This window comes from Leptosomus discolor, chromosome 1 (genome assembly GCF_034619465.1).
Source record: "Leptosomus discolor isolate bLepDis1 chromosome 1, bLepDis1.hap2, whole genome shotgun sequence".
NCBI classification, from domain to species: Eukaryota; Metazoa; Chordata; class Aves; order Leptosomiformes; family Leptosomidae; genus Leptosomus; species Leptosomus discolor.
The window spans coordinates 65,701,055-65,716,289 of record NC_141391.1 but is presented as its reverse complement, the minus strand read 5'-3'; the positions used below and the strand labels follow the sequence as shown (position 1 = coordinate 65,716,289).

The window sequence follows — 15,235 nt, the reverse complement described above, 5'->3', positions numbered from 1 at the left end:
AATGCAACTGTGGCAAGGATGTGTGTCCTGACTGCAAAGGAGGAGAAAATGGTTAACAGCCTGCTTATACACTAACAGGGAGAATGAGTTCCCTCTCCCCCCTGTGCTTGGCCAAGCAATACACACACATCTTCCACATCATGTAGACTGGGGCATGGCTCACCTGCACCACGGCTGCAGGAAGACTGACACCATGGGCATGGACAGGCAGCAAGTCCTGACTTACTCGCGCTCCCTAGTTAGTCAACTACAGCGCTCACGTTGGGGTTATGTTCTAAGACAGTCTGTGTGGCTCTGCTGTTGCACAGGCCGATGGACAGTTTGACAGTCTTGCTTGAAGTAGGACAGCTGTGGGGGTCTACAGTGGCCAGCACTTCCAGGTCTCTCACAGGCTCGGTCATAAGCTCTGTCCTGCAGCTGGACCCCTCAGGGAGCTGTTCTCCGCTCCTGTTTGTGAAATGCTGGAGCTTTCCCTTTCCTCAGGTTTCTTTTTCTGGTATTTGTCTTGCTGCTTTTGGACATGAAGAGATTTTGGGAACAAGTGATCAGATCAAAAGGTCAGAAGCCTTTCCTGCTTGTGCTCTGGAGCACAGTCTTTGTATACATTGCTCATTTGAAAGACGCAAAGGACAGCTGACCTTACAGACCAGGCTCTCTGCAAAGGCTAACCAGAGTATCTAAAATTACATTTGGTTCTGAGGTGCCAGAAAAAAGGAAATTTCTTCAAGCTGTGGCAAAACTGAGTTGGTCTTTCATTCAAAAAATAAAGAAAAAAAAAAAAAAGCAACAACCTAACCTTGCACTTTTAATTCACCATTTTCCCATGGCCTTTTGGAGGAAAACAGCACTCCCTTTTGCCAGGAGGCAAGCTTGGAAGTAGGAAGATACAGTAGAAATTCTGAGATTGAACAGCAAGATTTCTGCAGCTGAAACAATTTCAGGACAATCAGACCACAAAAAGACAACAGATCCCGGGCCTGGCTTCTCAGCTACGGAGGAATAGGACTTTCCTCAAAGAAAACAGTACATTTGTGTTTAAGAAAAGCTGCAAACAGTGGGGGATCTTGAGATGAGAGCTGAATAGTCAGGACATCCCTGTCCCTCTTCAAGTAATAAAAAAAAAATCCTGTTTGTTCTGTATGTACATAAATGGGCTTGGGAGTTGACATTTCTGCATAGATGAATGGATTGCTATGGGGTTGCCCATTGTCTGCTTGCAGCACTGTAATCTCTCTACAGACTATGTCTGCAGGGCGAGCAGTGAAACTACTTGACATGTGCATTTTTATATCCCTTTATCTCCTGAGAAGGATGAGCTTTAATCTCCCCAAATTAATTATGCTATTCTATGAAGTTATGTGTCCTTGTCTTAATAGAACATTTTTTTTTTTTTTTTTTTTTTTTTAAGCCTAATGAAAGATTGGTAGCCTCAAGGCTAAGGGCACAGGGCTGGGGCAGATCTCAGTCTACCTCTCATTCGCAAGGAATGACGGCTGTACTTCAGTTCCTCTCTCCTTGTTTACGCATGTTACTGGCTTTATGGAAGACAGTGAATGATACATGACTAACATGGAAATCACATTAAATGAAAATGCAATACCTTAAGAAGTAGTAAAAATTACATCATCCCTAATTTGAGATGGTATACTTCCAATGAAGCAGCCAACAAGCCTGGAGTCCACCTCATGGAAACTATACACAAAGAGCTCCCAACATGCCAGTACGATGTTTCTGACTGCCTGGGATTTGGTCATAGTAACTGCTGCATGTTTTCCCTTTGGGAAAAAAACCAACAGACCAGTTGGTTCAAAGCATGAAGCCCTGCATACCTACTAAGCAGCGCAGGATCATGCAAGCATGTTGCTGTAGGGCTCACAGGGATTCCTCACTCAGACAAATTCAAGACTACAGCCCCAGTCTTCAAAGTGATTTATGATCCAGCCTCAAGCTACCTTACTAATCACCCATCTATTCAATGGTGACCCTATGTAGTACTGCGTCCCTAAGGGACAATACAAACCTCAAGCAAGAGATTAGAGTTGCGAAAGCTGAAGTAACATTTCCTTGAAGTTGTCTAACAACTTAGACTGTAGAACATATGTAGAACATACGTTACCAAGAATGGCTACTATCTTATCCGCTTGAAGGCACAAACAGGATTGTTATGCATGAGTAACAACAAAGAGAGTTTAGTGTTTCCCCTCTTACGTAGAAAAATAATCAGATCAGTATTGGTCACAGCCTGCATTGAACAGATGGCGTAAGATGTTTGGATCTTCATCTGATGGCAAAAATTCATAAAAGGAAATCAACGTTAAAGAGAAACCTAATTTTTTGCAATTGTTCCCTAGTCCATCGGCCATTTAAATTTATTTAGATAATAATCCCTTGGAAAAGATTCAGTAATAAATAGTTTGATGTGTGGAAATAGTCCTGTATTTCACACTCTATGAGTCTAATTATGTTTATTTACTCATTGGAAATGGGTACTGATCCACTTAGTCCCTGGGTCACTGAAAGGATGGAGTCCCAAGAAGCCCTGTCCCTATTCCCTGTGACTGAAGCAAGAGTCCTATAAAAGACTTTTTTTTTTTTTTTTTTTAAGCAATATTAATAGTTTCACAGATAAGGGAGAAAGGCTGTGATCCGCCAAAAAAATCAAAACTGTTGCCATAGGCAAGGACTGGAATAGAAAAATAAGAAAAAGTCCTGGACTGGAAGCTGACGCTGCATGACTGACAACAGTTCATAGCAACTGAGGACAATCAAACCCCCTACGTTCTACTACTCACTCATCCTTGGCTTTAATCTAAAATCAGAAAGCAAAAAAGCGCGTTTTTGCCACTCCACTCATATGACCGCTCCATGTAGATCTCTCAGGAGAGGGAGGCAGTCGAAGGAGGTGCACTGCAGTGTTTGTACTCTCCAAGAACAGATCAAAGTGTGGTTGAGGAGCGCAGCAAAAGGCACCAGAAGACGAGCATGTAGCCAAACACTACATATTCTAGTCACTGTCCTTTCCTTGAGAAGGACTGTTTTCCCTAACACTTAGGCATGACAAAGAGGATGAGTGAATGTTTTTTTTGACGCCTCTGCTTTTGCAATTTGATTTGTGGCCTGTTGACATTTACATCTATTTAAATGCTTATTTTTGTCCTTTATTTTACTCACATGATGTAGATACCAACAAACAGGGCACGATAATGCCAGGAAACATTGCATAAAGCTTAAAACAAAACTATCAGGAGGGGTTTTGGTTTTCCTTGGCATAAATTTCCTATTTGTGTGGGTGACACAGCAATACTGTTGCAAAGCAAGCCACAAGTATTCAGAATGCTGATGTTTTATGCACCTCACCATAAAACAGCTCAGTTCTATTTCATCCCTTCTCAGGTAAAAAGTCCCCAATACACTGATGCGTGTAAGAAACGAGCGTGGGCCCTGATTTCCAGCCCGTTAGTGTCAGAGTCAGGCACATATGCTCCACATTTACATTAACGTATCAAGTAGCCCTGTGCCCTGCAGCTTGACCATCTGTACTGTTTTGCTTTCAGAGAAATCCTCTGCATGCCTGTTGCTTGGGCTAGAAAGCTTTCGCTTGCTTTGCTTCAGCAAAGACATTTTTGGGCATGGCGCAGGAGTCAGCACAATGTAAGGACCACAGACAAGTCTCTAAGGGGCCACTCTGTTTTGGAAACCGAGGAAGCTAATTACCACGGCTAATTACTGTCATGGACATAGACAGACTGTGCCAACTGACCACAAGGGCAGAGAACACACCTGGGACTCTGCGGTTTACTGTAAGAGACTCAGCCAGAGAGGAAGCAGCCCGTGAGCTTGAGCGAGTTAAGAGATAACAGATGTGCTGGCTACCTCGTGGGCACCTACAGAGGACAGAAGATTTGGGCAACTTTATACCTACTCCTTCACGCCTACTCTTACCACACACCTGCAAAGCACCTGGGGAAAACCCAGCTTCAGCCCCACACCACAAGGGAAACACTTACATTTCCCCGTTCGCTTCCTTCTTCCAGCCAGTGTCACTTACGATTTTCTAAGTGTCATGCAGAGACGTTTGGGCCGCTTCCAGCAGACTGTTTCTCTGGCTGCCGGCTCAGGGAGATATGCAGGCTTCCCATGCTCCGTGGCCCCAGCGGCTATTCCCAGCCCTGCGCGGGAGCGGCATTCCTTTCTGCCCACTCCCTTCACCGTGGCTCAGCCCGGGACACGGCAGCCCTGGTGAGTAGCTCCGCTCTCCTCCCGGAGTTGCTCCCTGGGGTCTCCGCACATGTGTTCGGGGTGCTGTGAGACTCAGACCAGGTGGCTGAACATCAATTATGTGGGGTCAGCCAGGCTGCAGCTCGACTGTAAAAATGCCTTTCCTCATCTGTTCGCAGCATGCCCGGGGATTGCACAGGCAGAGCGGTAGGAGCCAACACTGTGTTGAGAGCAAGGCACACGTGAGCGTGGCGGCTAAAGCCTGCTAAGCTTTCCCAGTTTCCAGCCCCTACCTTAAGAAACAATTCTGCTCCCCATGGCTGCAATGAGCAGCAAGCGTGGGCAGGACCTGACAATGGAGACTCCCAGCAAATCACCAGTTTGTACAGATGTGCCTTTTTTTTTTTTTAAATTTATTTATTTTTTTTATCCCCAATGAAAAGCAGGTTTGTTTCCAAGCCTGTGTTTCTTCAGGAGGCTGGGGCATGCAGCGAGGCGGTCAGCTTCCTGCCGAGCCGGGAGCTGCAGCCTCCCGAGGATGGGCAGAAGGGATCCCGAGGACAGGCAGAATCATAGAATCATTTTGGCTGGAAAAAGGGCAGCCGCACCACTCTGCCTGCCGCACCAGGCACTGACAGCCGGTACGCAAGCTCCAGGAGCCGCGTCGGACATACAGACTCACAAGCTCAGAGCTACGCTTCAGGACAAAGCTTAAACCTGAGGCAGTTAGTTTTTTTCTAATGGCACAAACAAAAAGAATAAAAAAAAACAAAACAAAACAAAACAAAACCATTCACAGAACAGGACAAATGGAAGGGTTTGTGCCGTATCCAAAATATTTCACTTTGCCTGACATCCCTTTTTTGTATACAGCCTGATCATATAGTGGGAAGGTAATTTTGACCAGCAAAGTACCTTTAAAAGCCTGGTGAATTATAAAGGAAAAGTATAGTTGGAATAAAGAATTTATTACTTGGCTCCATCAACTAAGGGCGAGAGGAGGTGTGGGCATGATCTGCAGCTAAGACCTGCCAAAAATAAGCCAAGCCCTATTTATCTGAATGATCTTTACTTACTGACTTCAGAAAGCTACTTCAAAATAAAGGTTGGGATCATTTATGGATAGGATGCCTGAAATATCGCAGTAAGCGTACATCCTTGGTAACTGATACGATCTAAATGTTCTTCTCATCTTGCATGTCTAAAATAAAAATAGAACTAATTGGTAAACTTACATTGAGTCTCGTTTTTTTTTTCTTGATAAAAAGTCCTTTTTTGAGGAGCATCTGCTCTGTCAGGAGAAAAAAAGCCAAATAATGCTGCCCTTTCAATTCCCACAGAAGGCTCTGGTCAGCTTTGAAATTCTGTCCTGGCCCTCCTAAAACAAATTTCCCTAAAATTTCCACCAAATTTTAAACTTGCACATCTGCTTTTGCCAGCATGCGGGTTCGTGCCCCCTGGCCTCCTCCCGGCCGGCCGGCCTGCACCGAGAGCTGCGTCCGCCTCCGCTACTGGCAGGGCCTCGGGCCCGCTCCCCCATCCCGCCCCAGGGGAGCCCCGGGGCTGGCCACCCGGGCGAAGGGCCAGCTCCTGGTGCAGCTGTGCAGCCTTCCCTTGCAGAGGGGTGTGAAATGGGAAATGTGTGGGAAAAAGGCCGTGAGAAGTGGGGCTTCCCCCTCGGCTCAGCCAGCGGCTTGGGGTCAGCCATGCCTATGCCCGGCCACAGGCCTCCCTGACCTCCACCTGATGTCCCAGCCTGGCCTTGGCCCGTCCCCATCCCCATCCCCATGGCCCTTCCCAGCACTCCAGGGCTGTGTCTGACCCTGGTGACCACCCCTGGACCTGCTGGGTGCTGTAGGGATGTGCCAGGAGGGTGAAGGCCCTGCTCACAACCCAACCCCAGCCTCCATGCCCTGCCCTGCTGCTGAGGAAACCATGTCTGCATCTCCCCTTGTTCCCAGTATGGACAAACTGAAACACGTGTGTCCAGAATCCGCAGTGGCCTCATGAAGTGCTGCTAGCTGTTGAAGAGGGGAAACTGTGCTGCAAAACAATGATTCAGCTGAAGTATGTGCAATTACTCGTGCAAATGCAAGCTTGCACATTAACTTCTCTGCTAGAGCTTTTCCCTTGCTACACATCATTTCTAGGGTCTGAAAACAAGGAGCTACCTTCCACGGTTCTGATTCACACCAGCACCTTCAGCTTCCAAACGGACAAAAAAGGGCACGTGAAAATCAACAACGTTGGTCCTTAGTCACTCAGAAATGTTGGCATGATAAAAATCACATACTTTCACTCTGAGCTGAGTCAACTGCTGCTGTCAACTAGCTGCTGCCATTTTAAAGAAAATAACTGTTGATAAACATCAGGAAATACTGCAAATTTCACTGCACTTTTTGCTCCTTAGGAGTAGAGACGGTACTGTGAATAGCACAAGGCATTAGTTTCCTAAGGGAGAAGGGGTTAGAGAAGATAAGCTGCCTTCTTTGGCAAGCAAAGATATCGTAACCGTAAGCTACTAAATTAACTTTGAACTCTCCCAAGATCTTGGATCAGTGTAATACAATATGAAGAATGTTCCACTCCTTGACCAATTTTTGGCTTGGAAAAACAAAAGCAAAGAACTAATAAAGAATAGTCTGGTCCCAAACAAGAAATTCATTACTGCAAAAAGAAAAAAAGATACACTAATACAAACTGTGCTCCAAACTACTGAATTAAAATATTTATACATATGTGTTTGCTTATAGTATCACTGAATAAGTCACAATGCAGCTTTACATTTTGGGTAAGGCAAATCTGTTTGGACTTATAAATAATTTTTTGCACAAAATTTAAAAAATACATGGTAGGTTTAGTACCATAATGCGTAAAGACTTCCTGTGGTGCAATTACTACACAATAAAACCCAGATGTGCTACTTAAAAGCTCAAGGAAAAGCGATGCTGAATTATTGAAACCGCTTCAGCTACTTTCAGAGTAAGGTGACAAAAATAACATTTTATTACATACTAGTTTACCTTGTTATGGCTCTTGTCTCTCAGTATCAACTTTTTAACCTCTGAGAAATATGGGAAGCTGACAGAACTGTCTCTTCTCCTACCAAATGCAGCATGACTATATGATACGCAATTTAATAACTCTAAAAAACAGAATTACTCTGAATATATTATTGCAGACATTCATTGAGTATGCTTCTGATCTACTCACAAGAAAAAAGTAAGTAAAGAATCTATGTGTGGCTTTGCACTGAGAGATTAAAGAACACGGACACACAGGAGAACCTCTTCCTCATTGCGAACTCCAGCGAGACACTATACATTGCTTTTGGTGTAACTCATCTTTAGTCCTTGAATGAATAACTTGAATCAGTGTTAGGATATGACTGTATACAGAGAATAGTCTCTCTAATTTAATCCACACAGACATAGCAGAAATGGCTCTTAAAGAAATCTTCCTAGGATGAATGATTAATTAATAAGAAATTAGGATGAGTATTGGTTTCATAGCCACAGCAGCAAAAAAAAATGTCAAGGAGAATTTGAGGAATAACAAGGGAAAGAGACATTTAAGGAAACCCTCTTACTGATGACAGACAGCATACGAGAAAGAAAGGACCAGAAATAAGGAATTTAAAGCTATGGACCATGACTACATTGTCATGTATGCAATACTTGCAGTGTGTGTGTCAGTCTGCCTGACATCTTATGATGCTGACAGGTGAAATCCTGGCTCTGATAAAAGAAAAAAACAAAAATTGCATTTGGGCAGCTGTCCTGCTGCCCATCTACATACAGCATGATGAACACTGTGACCCTCACCAAGGAAACACCACTGCCAGATCAAGGCATGGCTGCTGGTGTTCATGAAAGTGAGGGGGTTTGCCTTGTGTAGCTGTCTAGATGTCACCTCCTTCACTCAGGACTTACAGTTCTTTAATGGAACTGACCCTTCTTCACAGCTCCATGACCGAATTTAGAAAGAGTCCTCTCTGAACTACCCAATAATTCTTTCAGGGTTCAAAGAAAGTTTGAATAAAGCAATCACATATGCTGGGAGGCTCCCCAAAATGCTGGTTTTTTGGAAAGTATCATTATTCTGTCCAATTTTCTTATGGAACACCACTCTTACTCAAAGACAAGCCAAACTGTACACTTACAAATAAGCCACGTCTGCCAGTGTGGAAACGCCTCAAATGAAGTTGTTCTAAATCCTAAACCAGGATTGTGACACTTCTCTTTGGGAGATCTCCTAGGCAGAGCTATTTCTGAGCGGTGCACAGGTAGGGAGTCTGGTATTTCCACGAAGAGATGGCTTCCCTTTGCATGCACTAAGTAATGTGGCAGAAGAAATCGATACGTCAGACTGATGACTCATTCCTAGATGACCTGGGCAGTACGCACGCGCTGTTACATTTTGCACACTGTGACGCTAGTGCGTACATTCACAGTGGACACGGCCAGCAGGATGGGCCTAGTGATGACTCCATCCTGGCTTCTTTCAGCCTGGAAATCCTGGGTTAATGTAAAAAGTCCTCCTGTTTCAACCAGACAAAAGTTTCCAGATGGAATAAAACAGGACACATCTGGGAAAGCCTGGACGTAAGATAGACACAGAGCATCAACACATTTTAACTTAGAGCAATAACTTAGGCACCCAGGTCAACAACCTAATTTCACTACGAAGTCGATAGAAAGCAGCAGATAGTTAAACTGCTAGATAAAACTGTTGGTTTTATCCTCTCTTTTCAAGGATTGTTGCTTCTCCCCCTTTGATGCCATCCCCCCAATACATCCCTTTGACTGTCACAGCAGTTAAGAGAATTATATCTCATGCACTACTTTGACTCTATTTTTCTTTCTATATTAATCTATATATTCATACACATTCTCCTCTTTAAATGCCAGTTGTGATCTGTTACTTGTAGTTATTTTTGCAAATGTTATTCTAACATTATTCTCTCTCAATTTGCTTTTATCTGACAAATGTTAAAGCTACTTAAGAAGAACTGTGCTTTGAGTAAGACAGAAGAAAAAATAAATCAGCATTAGCAGAAGATACATTCTCTCTGAAAAGAAAAAAAAAATCCAAGAATTATATTTGGATGTAATATATTTGCAGGAACAGAAAGAGGGAGAAGAAATCTGGGCACTTGGCTAAACTTCAGGTAGTTAACAAAAGTTAATTTTATTTAAGCCACATGAAAGCTTAAAATTACAATTTAGAGTAGTTCCAACATTATTTGAGGCCTTTAACATCACCAGCCAGCATATGCCAAAAGATAGTGCTAAAGATAACTGCGGCCTGATCCACTCCATTTGGCTGTCCCTCCTAGTGTTTCCATGCAGGGACTCCTCTTCCTTAGCACTCTTCAAGCCTGCAACCAGCATCCTCTTCTCCTGCCAGAGACAGCACTTCTTCCCTAGTCCTCAGATATCCTAAACATCCTCCTCCTCTTTCTTCCTCTCATTTCTTTCTTTGCTGAGAAACATCCCTCTCCCTTACAGCTAGCAGCTGCCTGCCAGGCAAGGCATCCAGTCAAATGCTCCGAGCTCCCCTCTTTCTCTCTCTCTCCTTCCTGGCTTTCTCCTTAATCTCATTCCAGCTTCTAACTATGTGCAATTTCACTCATTCAACAACACTTATCTCCAGCAGCTGTAACTCATTCACATATATATGGCTGTCAAACTCAGCAGCTCTGCTTGTCTCATTACAGGCAGAACCATGATTTTTAAGATCAGGTCCCACAGGCTTTAATAATTCATAGCAGGGTTTTTTTTTAATCCAAGATAATAAAACACTGCACAACACTATCACATTAATCTGTGTAACAAATACTAGAAGATTTAAAGTGACAAAGAGGATTGCATGATAAAGAATACGACTGCCAGCAACCCACCTGCAATTACTCAGGTGCTGCTGCTTCCCACACATGCCCACTTTGTCACTTTGCAAACACATTCGACCAGAGCTGTCACAGCAAGCCCACCCCTCCTCTCACCCCCAGCTGCCTGCTCCCAGTCCTGTATCGGCCCAAGTTTTTATGAACACAGGTGGTGATCTAATCCAGGATAAACTTAGCCTCCCCCCTTCTCTTTTGGGGTGCTGATTAAACAAGTAATTTTCCAATTAATTTCACCACATGACTACAGAAAGACCTGTGCTGGCCAAGGGAAGGGAGTGGCACATGGGTGGAAAATGGGATAAATATTTTGGTGGCAATGCAGCTCTAATTTTTCATGGAAACATGACCAAACTTCCTCACTCACATTCACTGGAGTGTTTCATCCCCTACACAGCCACCACCTTAGGAACTATTAAATCAGGGATATTAGACCTCCAAATAGGCCAATTTACTCTTCCAAGATACTATGGGAAAACCAGCATGTGGAGATCCAAGGAGGCATGACCAGACTGCATCCACTAACTGAGGTAGCTCGAACACCTCTTCGCTATACCTCTACATTAACGCAGCAGCCTGCACTCTACAAGCAAGAGCATGAAGGAGAATGCATTAGCCCATGCTATAGCTAAAGCTCAGGCATCGTGCTATGCACGCTGCAGCACAACTTCATAAAAAGAAGAGTCGTACCACAAATGTTGCCTTTTTAGGTCAAATGATCCCAGTGATTTCATTACTGGGCCTTATCACCAGCCTGCTCTGGTTTCAATAGCATGCGGTAATATTATCGTCCATGCAGTGCTACTCAGCAGAATGATGTTTCTATCAAAACATGGCAAAGAAAAGTAGCACGTGACACTCAAGGTCCTCGCTTGTGTCCCTTCCCATGGGGCTGTGGGTCCCCAGCCTGCCACCTCCTGCTCAGCCATGATGCGAAGAGACCAACCAGCCACGCAGACCAACGGGCAAGTGCTATGTGCCAGCTGCAGCTTGAGTGCAGAACTATTGTGTGCCACACCACCTGCTGCAAAAGCCCCAGTATTCCCCATCCCTTAATATATTACACCACCTCACCACAAAGGTGTAACCACATCAGATATCTACAAGGAGCGAAAGTCACAAAAAAAAGGGTGAAAGTTGCAGATAGTAGGATCAAAATATAATTAGGATAGCTTTTGAACAACTGTAATCAAGGTCCCATTCGCACAAGACCACAGAGCCTTACCCACACTTGGCGGCTGACAAATGCAGCCACAAGCCAAGTCTTTAGCAACCTTTCAGTCCGCTGTACGCAGGCCCGATCCAAAGCCGACTCGCATTAATGCCAGTCTTTCCATTAAATTCACCAAGGCTTGTAAGAGGCAAATGTTGCATTCCCATATATGTTATCTCTCACTTCTTTCACATCCTTGTGACAATGACCAAACAGTTTAATAACTTGTTTACATTGACACCTCAAGTGGATAGTTGCAACCACCTGTACAGCACTTCACTTACCTATTTTTGGATTTAATAATTTAATTTAAACAATTAATTTATAAACATGCCTCTGATTTGTAAAACTAAGCCACAGCTTCAACTACTCAGTCCTCAGATGAGGTCTGTACTGAACTGAAGATATTTCATCTTCAGGTTAACTTCTCCGAAGTACTTTCTGGTATCTATAGCACTGCATTTTTGGTGCTGTTCTTATGAAAACGAAGAAGTTGTGGGGCTTGCTTTGCTATCGCTTTAACAAATTACCCAATCTGAGCAAAAGTAACAGTGGAATACTTCAGACCACCTGATGCTGAAGCCTTACGCCTCTCTGCTAAACATCATTTTGTTGAAGGCAGTAATCTGTAAGGCTTGCAGAGATGATTTGTTGCTTGTTTCTTTTAACAGAATGATAGATAAGCCATCTGGCAAAGGAAAATGCAGTTCCTCACTTTCTGGTACCAAGGAAACTGCTTTTTCCTCCTCTTTCTCCTCAGTAGAAGTCATAAGGTATTTTACTTACAGCATCCACTCTGACGGCTGACAGCACAACTTCCATCAGGATCAGCAGAAGCCCCAGATCCCTGCAAGGAAAGGTGAATAACACGACATTTAAGCTAGCGCTAAACCAGCACGTGATGAAACTCTGCAGTTAAAGGTGACAATACGACTTTAAAAAGAGTTATTTCCAAAAGCCTGCCGAGCGGAATTACTTACTGACAAATAAAAATACGTGCACCGGGAAGCGGCGAGATGTCCATTTTCGCTCCTTCCCTGCCCGGGGGCTCAGCTCAGGGCTTCCTCCCGCCGGACGGCCGCCCCTGCAAGGCAGAGAAGAACCCGCATGTGACGCCGGTCCCGCCGGAGGAGGACTCCCGGCCCGGCGACTCCGCCGCCGGGACAGGGAGCGGCCCCACCGGCCGGGCCGAGCCGATCCGATCCGGGGGAGCAGAGAGCGGCGTCCCGCCAGCGCGCAGCCACCCGCGGAGGCGCGGACACCGACGGGCCAGGCAGAGCCAGCGCCCCCGGCCCCGGCCCCTGCCCCGGCCCCTCTCGCCGCCCGGCCCCACACCCGCTCCGCACCCTTGCGCGCCGCGCCGCGCTGCCGTGCCCTCCCGGGCGGCAGCGGCCGTGTGGGGCGAGGAAGCGGAGCGCCTCCGCCCGTCCGCCCGCCCCCCCCCCCGCCGCCGGCCCGCCACCCACCCGCGGCGGGGAGGAGGAGGAGGAGGAGGAACTGCGGCCGGCGGGGAGCGGGCGCGGGCGAGGTTGCGCCCTCCCAGGGTCCCCGCCCGGGGGGAGGAGAGGGGGCTGCCGCCGCCCATCGGTTACGGCGCGGCGAGTCCCTCGCCCCCGAGGCATTGCAGGCGCCGCGGCCGCCACGGAGGGGAGAGGCGCGCATGTGGGGCCGGCCCCGCGGAGCCCCACACTGAGCCGCCGGCACCCCGCCGCCCAGGGACCGACGGCGCGGTGCGGTGCGCGGCAGCATGCGGCTCTGGCTGGGCTTCGGGCTGCTGCTGAGCGCCGAGCTCAGCGCCGTGTCCGCCGCGGTGAGTACGCGGGGGGGGTGGGGGGGGTGTCGGCTCTCCCCCGGGCTGCGCTACGGGGTGCCCCCGCGGGACCCTCTGACCGGGACGGGACGGGGTGCCCGCGGAGGGCGGCGCGGTGAGCCCCCATCCCCGCTGTCTGCCCCCGCCTGAGCTGCGCGGGGCCTCCGCTCTGGGAAGGGCGGAGCAGCCAGGTGGGCTTGGCGGGGATGCCCGGCTGCCCTGCCGCTGCCGCGGGGCCGCGCCCGCTCGCCGGCATTCCGCGGGCGCGGAGCGGGGCGGGCGGCACCGCGCGTGGGGCCCGGCTTCCCCGCGGGCCGGTGGCGGGGTCCGGGCTGGCGCCGCCGGACGGGCCCTCCCGCGGCTCGTCGAGGGGCACCGCGGGCCGGGGAGCGAGTAGAAAGCGCGCACCCACATGGGACTTAAAAGTGGCAAGTTGTGTTTTCACGGTAAAAAAAAACAAACAAACAACCAACAAAGGTGGGCTGGGGGGGTGGGGGGGAGGGGGGCGAGGGGGGGAGAAAAAAAAAAGTGGTTGGTTGCTTGGATTCGAAGTGCCCTGTTCGCTTCCTTTGACCCCCGCGATGGGCAGTGGGCTGGAGGCCAGGAAGGATTTTGATGTTAATGGTTAAAGTTGAGTTTTGGCATCTTTCCCGATGGAGCCAGATTGAGCCACAGACATTTAAAATCGAAAGTATGCAAGTAGTCTGAAGGTTTTGCTAGGGGAGCTAATTTTATCACTATTAGCTATCGGCTGTCCTTAAGTTAAAGGGCTCTCTTTCCTGGCCCTCCTGAAGTATTTGTGCTGTTCTGTCTGTACCTCTAAGTAAAGGGCAGTTGACATAATAATTTGAAATCCGTCATCTCTTGGTGTCTCCTTGCTTTCTGGTGTTTGGTTAGGGTGACACGGTAGTAGTGAGGTTCAGGGGTGCAGAAAACTCATCAGTAGGCATGGGCAGATGGATTTTTGTTGTGCTTCCTGCTGTAAGATCTTATATTAGCATTTTAATCCCTGAAGGAAGTATGGGAAAGGGTTATTTTAAACTTTTTCTGCAGTTTCAGGTGAAATTAAGTTCTGTAATGAATTACAATACCTCTGTGTGACCATGCAGATGGTATGTGTGCCTTGAATCAGCTGAAGTAAGAAATGCGCTGAACTCCTGATGCTTTATCTGTCGCTCCTGGGCTGATAATATCAGGCTTGCTGTGATTGCAGTAAATCACTCAGTGATGCACCTCTCAGGCAATTTACCCATCACTTGGCATTAAGCTGGTTAAACTCTGTTCCTTTCAGGATATAATTAATTTTAATTAATTAAAGTCTTTTAAAGTGAATGATTCACGATCAAGTTCTGATTTCGGTATTTCTGGAGGTAAAAATGTCTGTCTGTGAGATATGGTCCTGTCTTGCGCTGTGAATTGAAGGCATTGGGTAAACCATGGCTGTCAAAGACAGAAAACTCTGTAGGGAAGAGTACAAGTGCTTATTAAAAGAAGATACAAATTTTAATATCAATTGTACAATTTCAGGTCTTCTGTAGCAACTCTGAAGAGGCTCTGTTTTAGAAGTGTCTGGTATGTGCTGGATAAATTGCTTTATTAAAATTAAGATTCCTTAAAATGTAATCTGGAGCTGCTAATTATATGGTGAAGTTATCCCCATAATTAACCGTTCTTTCTATGCTATGCTGACTGCAGATTTCCAGTTCCTCACCAGCACCACCAGGAAACACAAGCGTGCTGTGGAAGTTGAGCTCCTTGCAGTTATGTCGCCTTAGATAAACTTTCAGCCGTACATGGGTGGCCTTTCAATTAATTCAGTTCTGTTGGCATTGTCCGCAGCTCCACGCTGTTGCCTGTCACTAGCAACTACCCAAAAGGCGATGGAGACTGCTGTTGGCCGGCAGCACACCAGGCGTGGGTGGTGGTCGAGGGGCTTCTCTTTGGAGGTCCTTGAGCCAGGCTGATGCTTCTGAGTATTGTGGCTGGGTGGTGTGATCCACTGTACATCTGGGCAGGACCTCTTACTGCTGCTTTTGGAGAGCTGGCAGAGCTGGCCCAGCGCTCACGCTGTCCTCAGATGAGAGTGTTC

General features: G+C 46.9%; 2 protein-coding genes across 2 annotated transcripts in view; one reads left to right on the top strand and one right to left on the bottom strand.

The window, feature by feature from the left end:
- COL4A2 (collagen type IV alpha 2 chain) overlaps positions 1-12,360 on the bottom strand; it is a 143,305-nt gene extending 130,945 nt beyond the window's left edge. Inside the window, exons 1-2 of the mRNA XM_086482086.1 lie at positions 12,317-12,360; positions 12,123-12,183 (exon numbers count right to left, since the gene is read on the bottom strand). Coding sequence (XP_086338212.1) covers positions 12,123-12,183; positions 12,317-12,360 — 105 coding nt within the window. The remainder of the gene's footprint in view (positions 1-12,122; positions 12,184-12,316) is intronic.
- A 723-nt stretch (positions 12,361-13,083) lies between these two features.
- Positions 13,084-15,235, top strand: part of COL4A1 (collagen type IV alpha 1 chain) — a 128,380-nt gene continuing 126,228 nt past the window's right edge. Inside the window, exon 1 of the mRNA XM_086482085.1 lies at positions 13,084-13,146. Within this exon, the coding sequence (XP_086338211.1) occupies positions 13,084-13,146 (63 nt within the window). The remainder of the gene's footprint in view (positions 13,147-15,235) is intronic.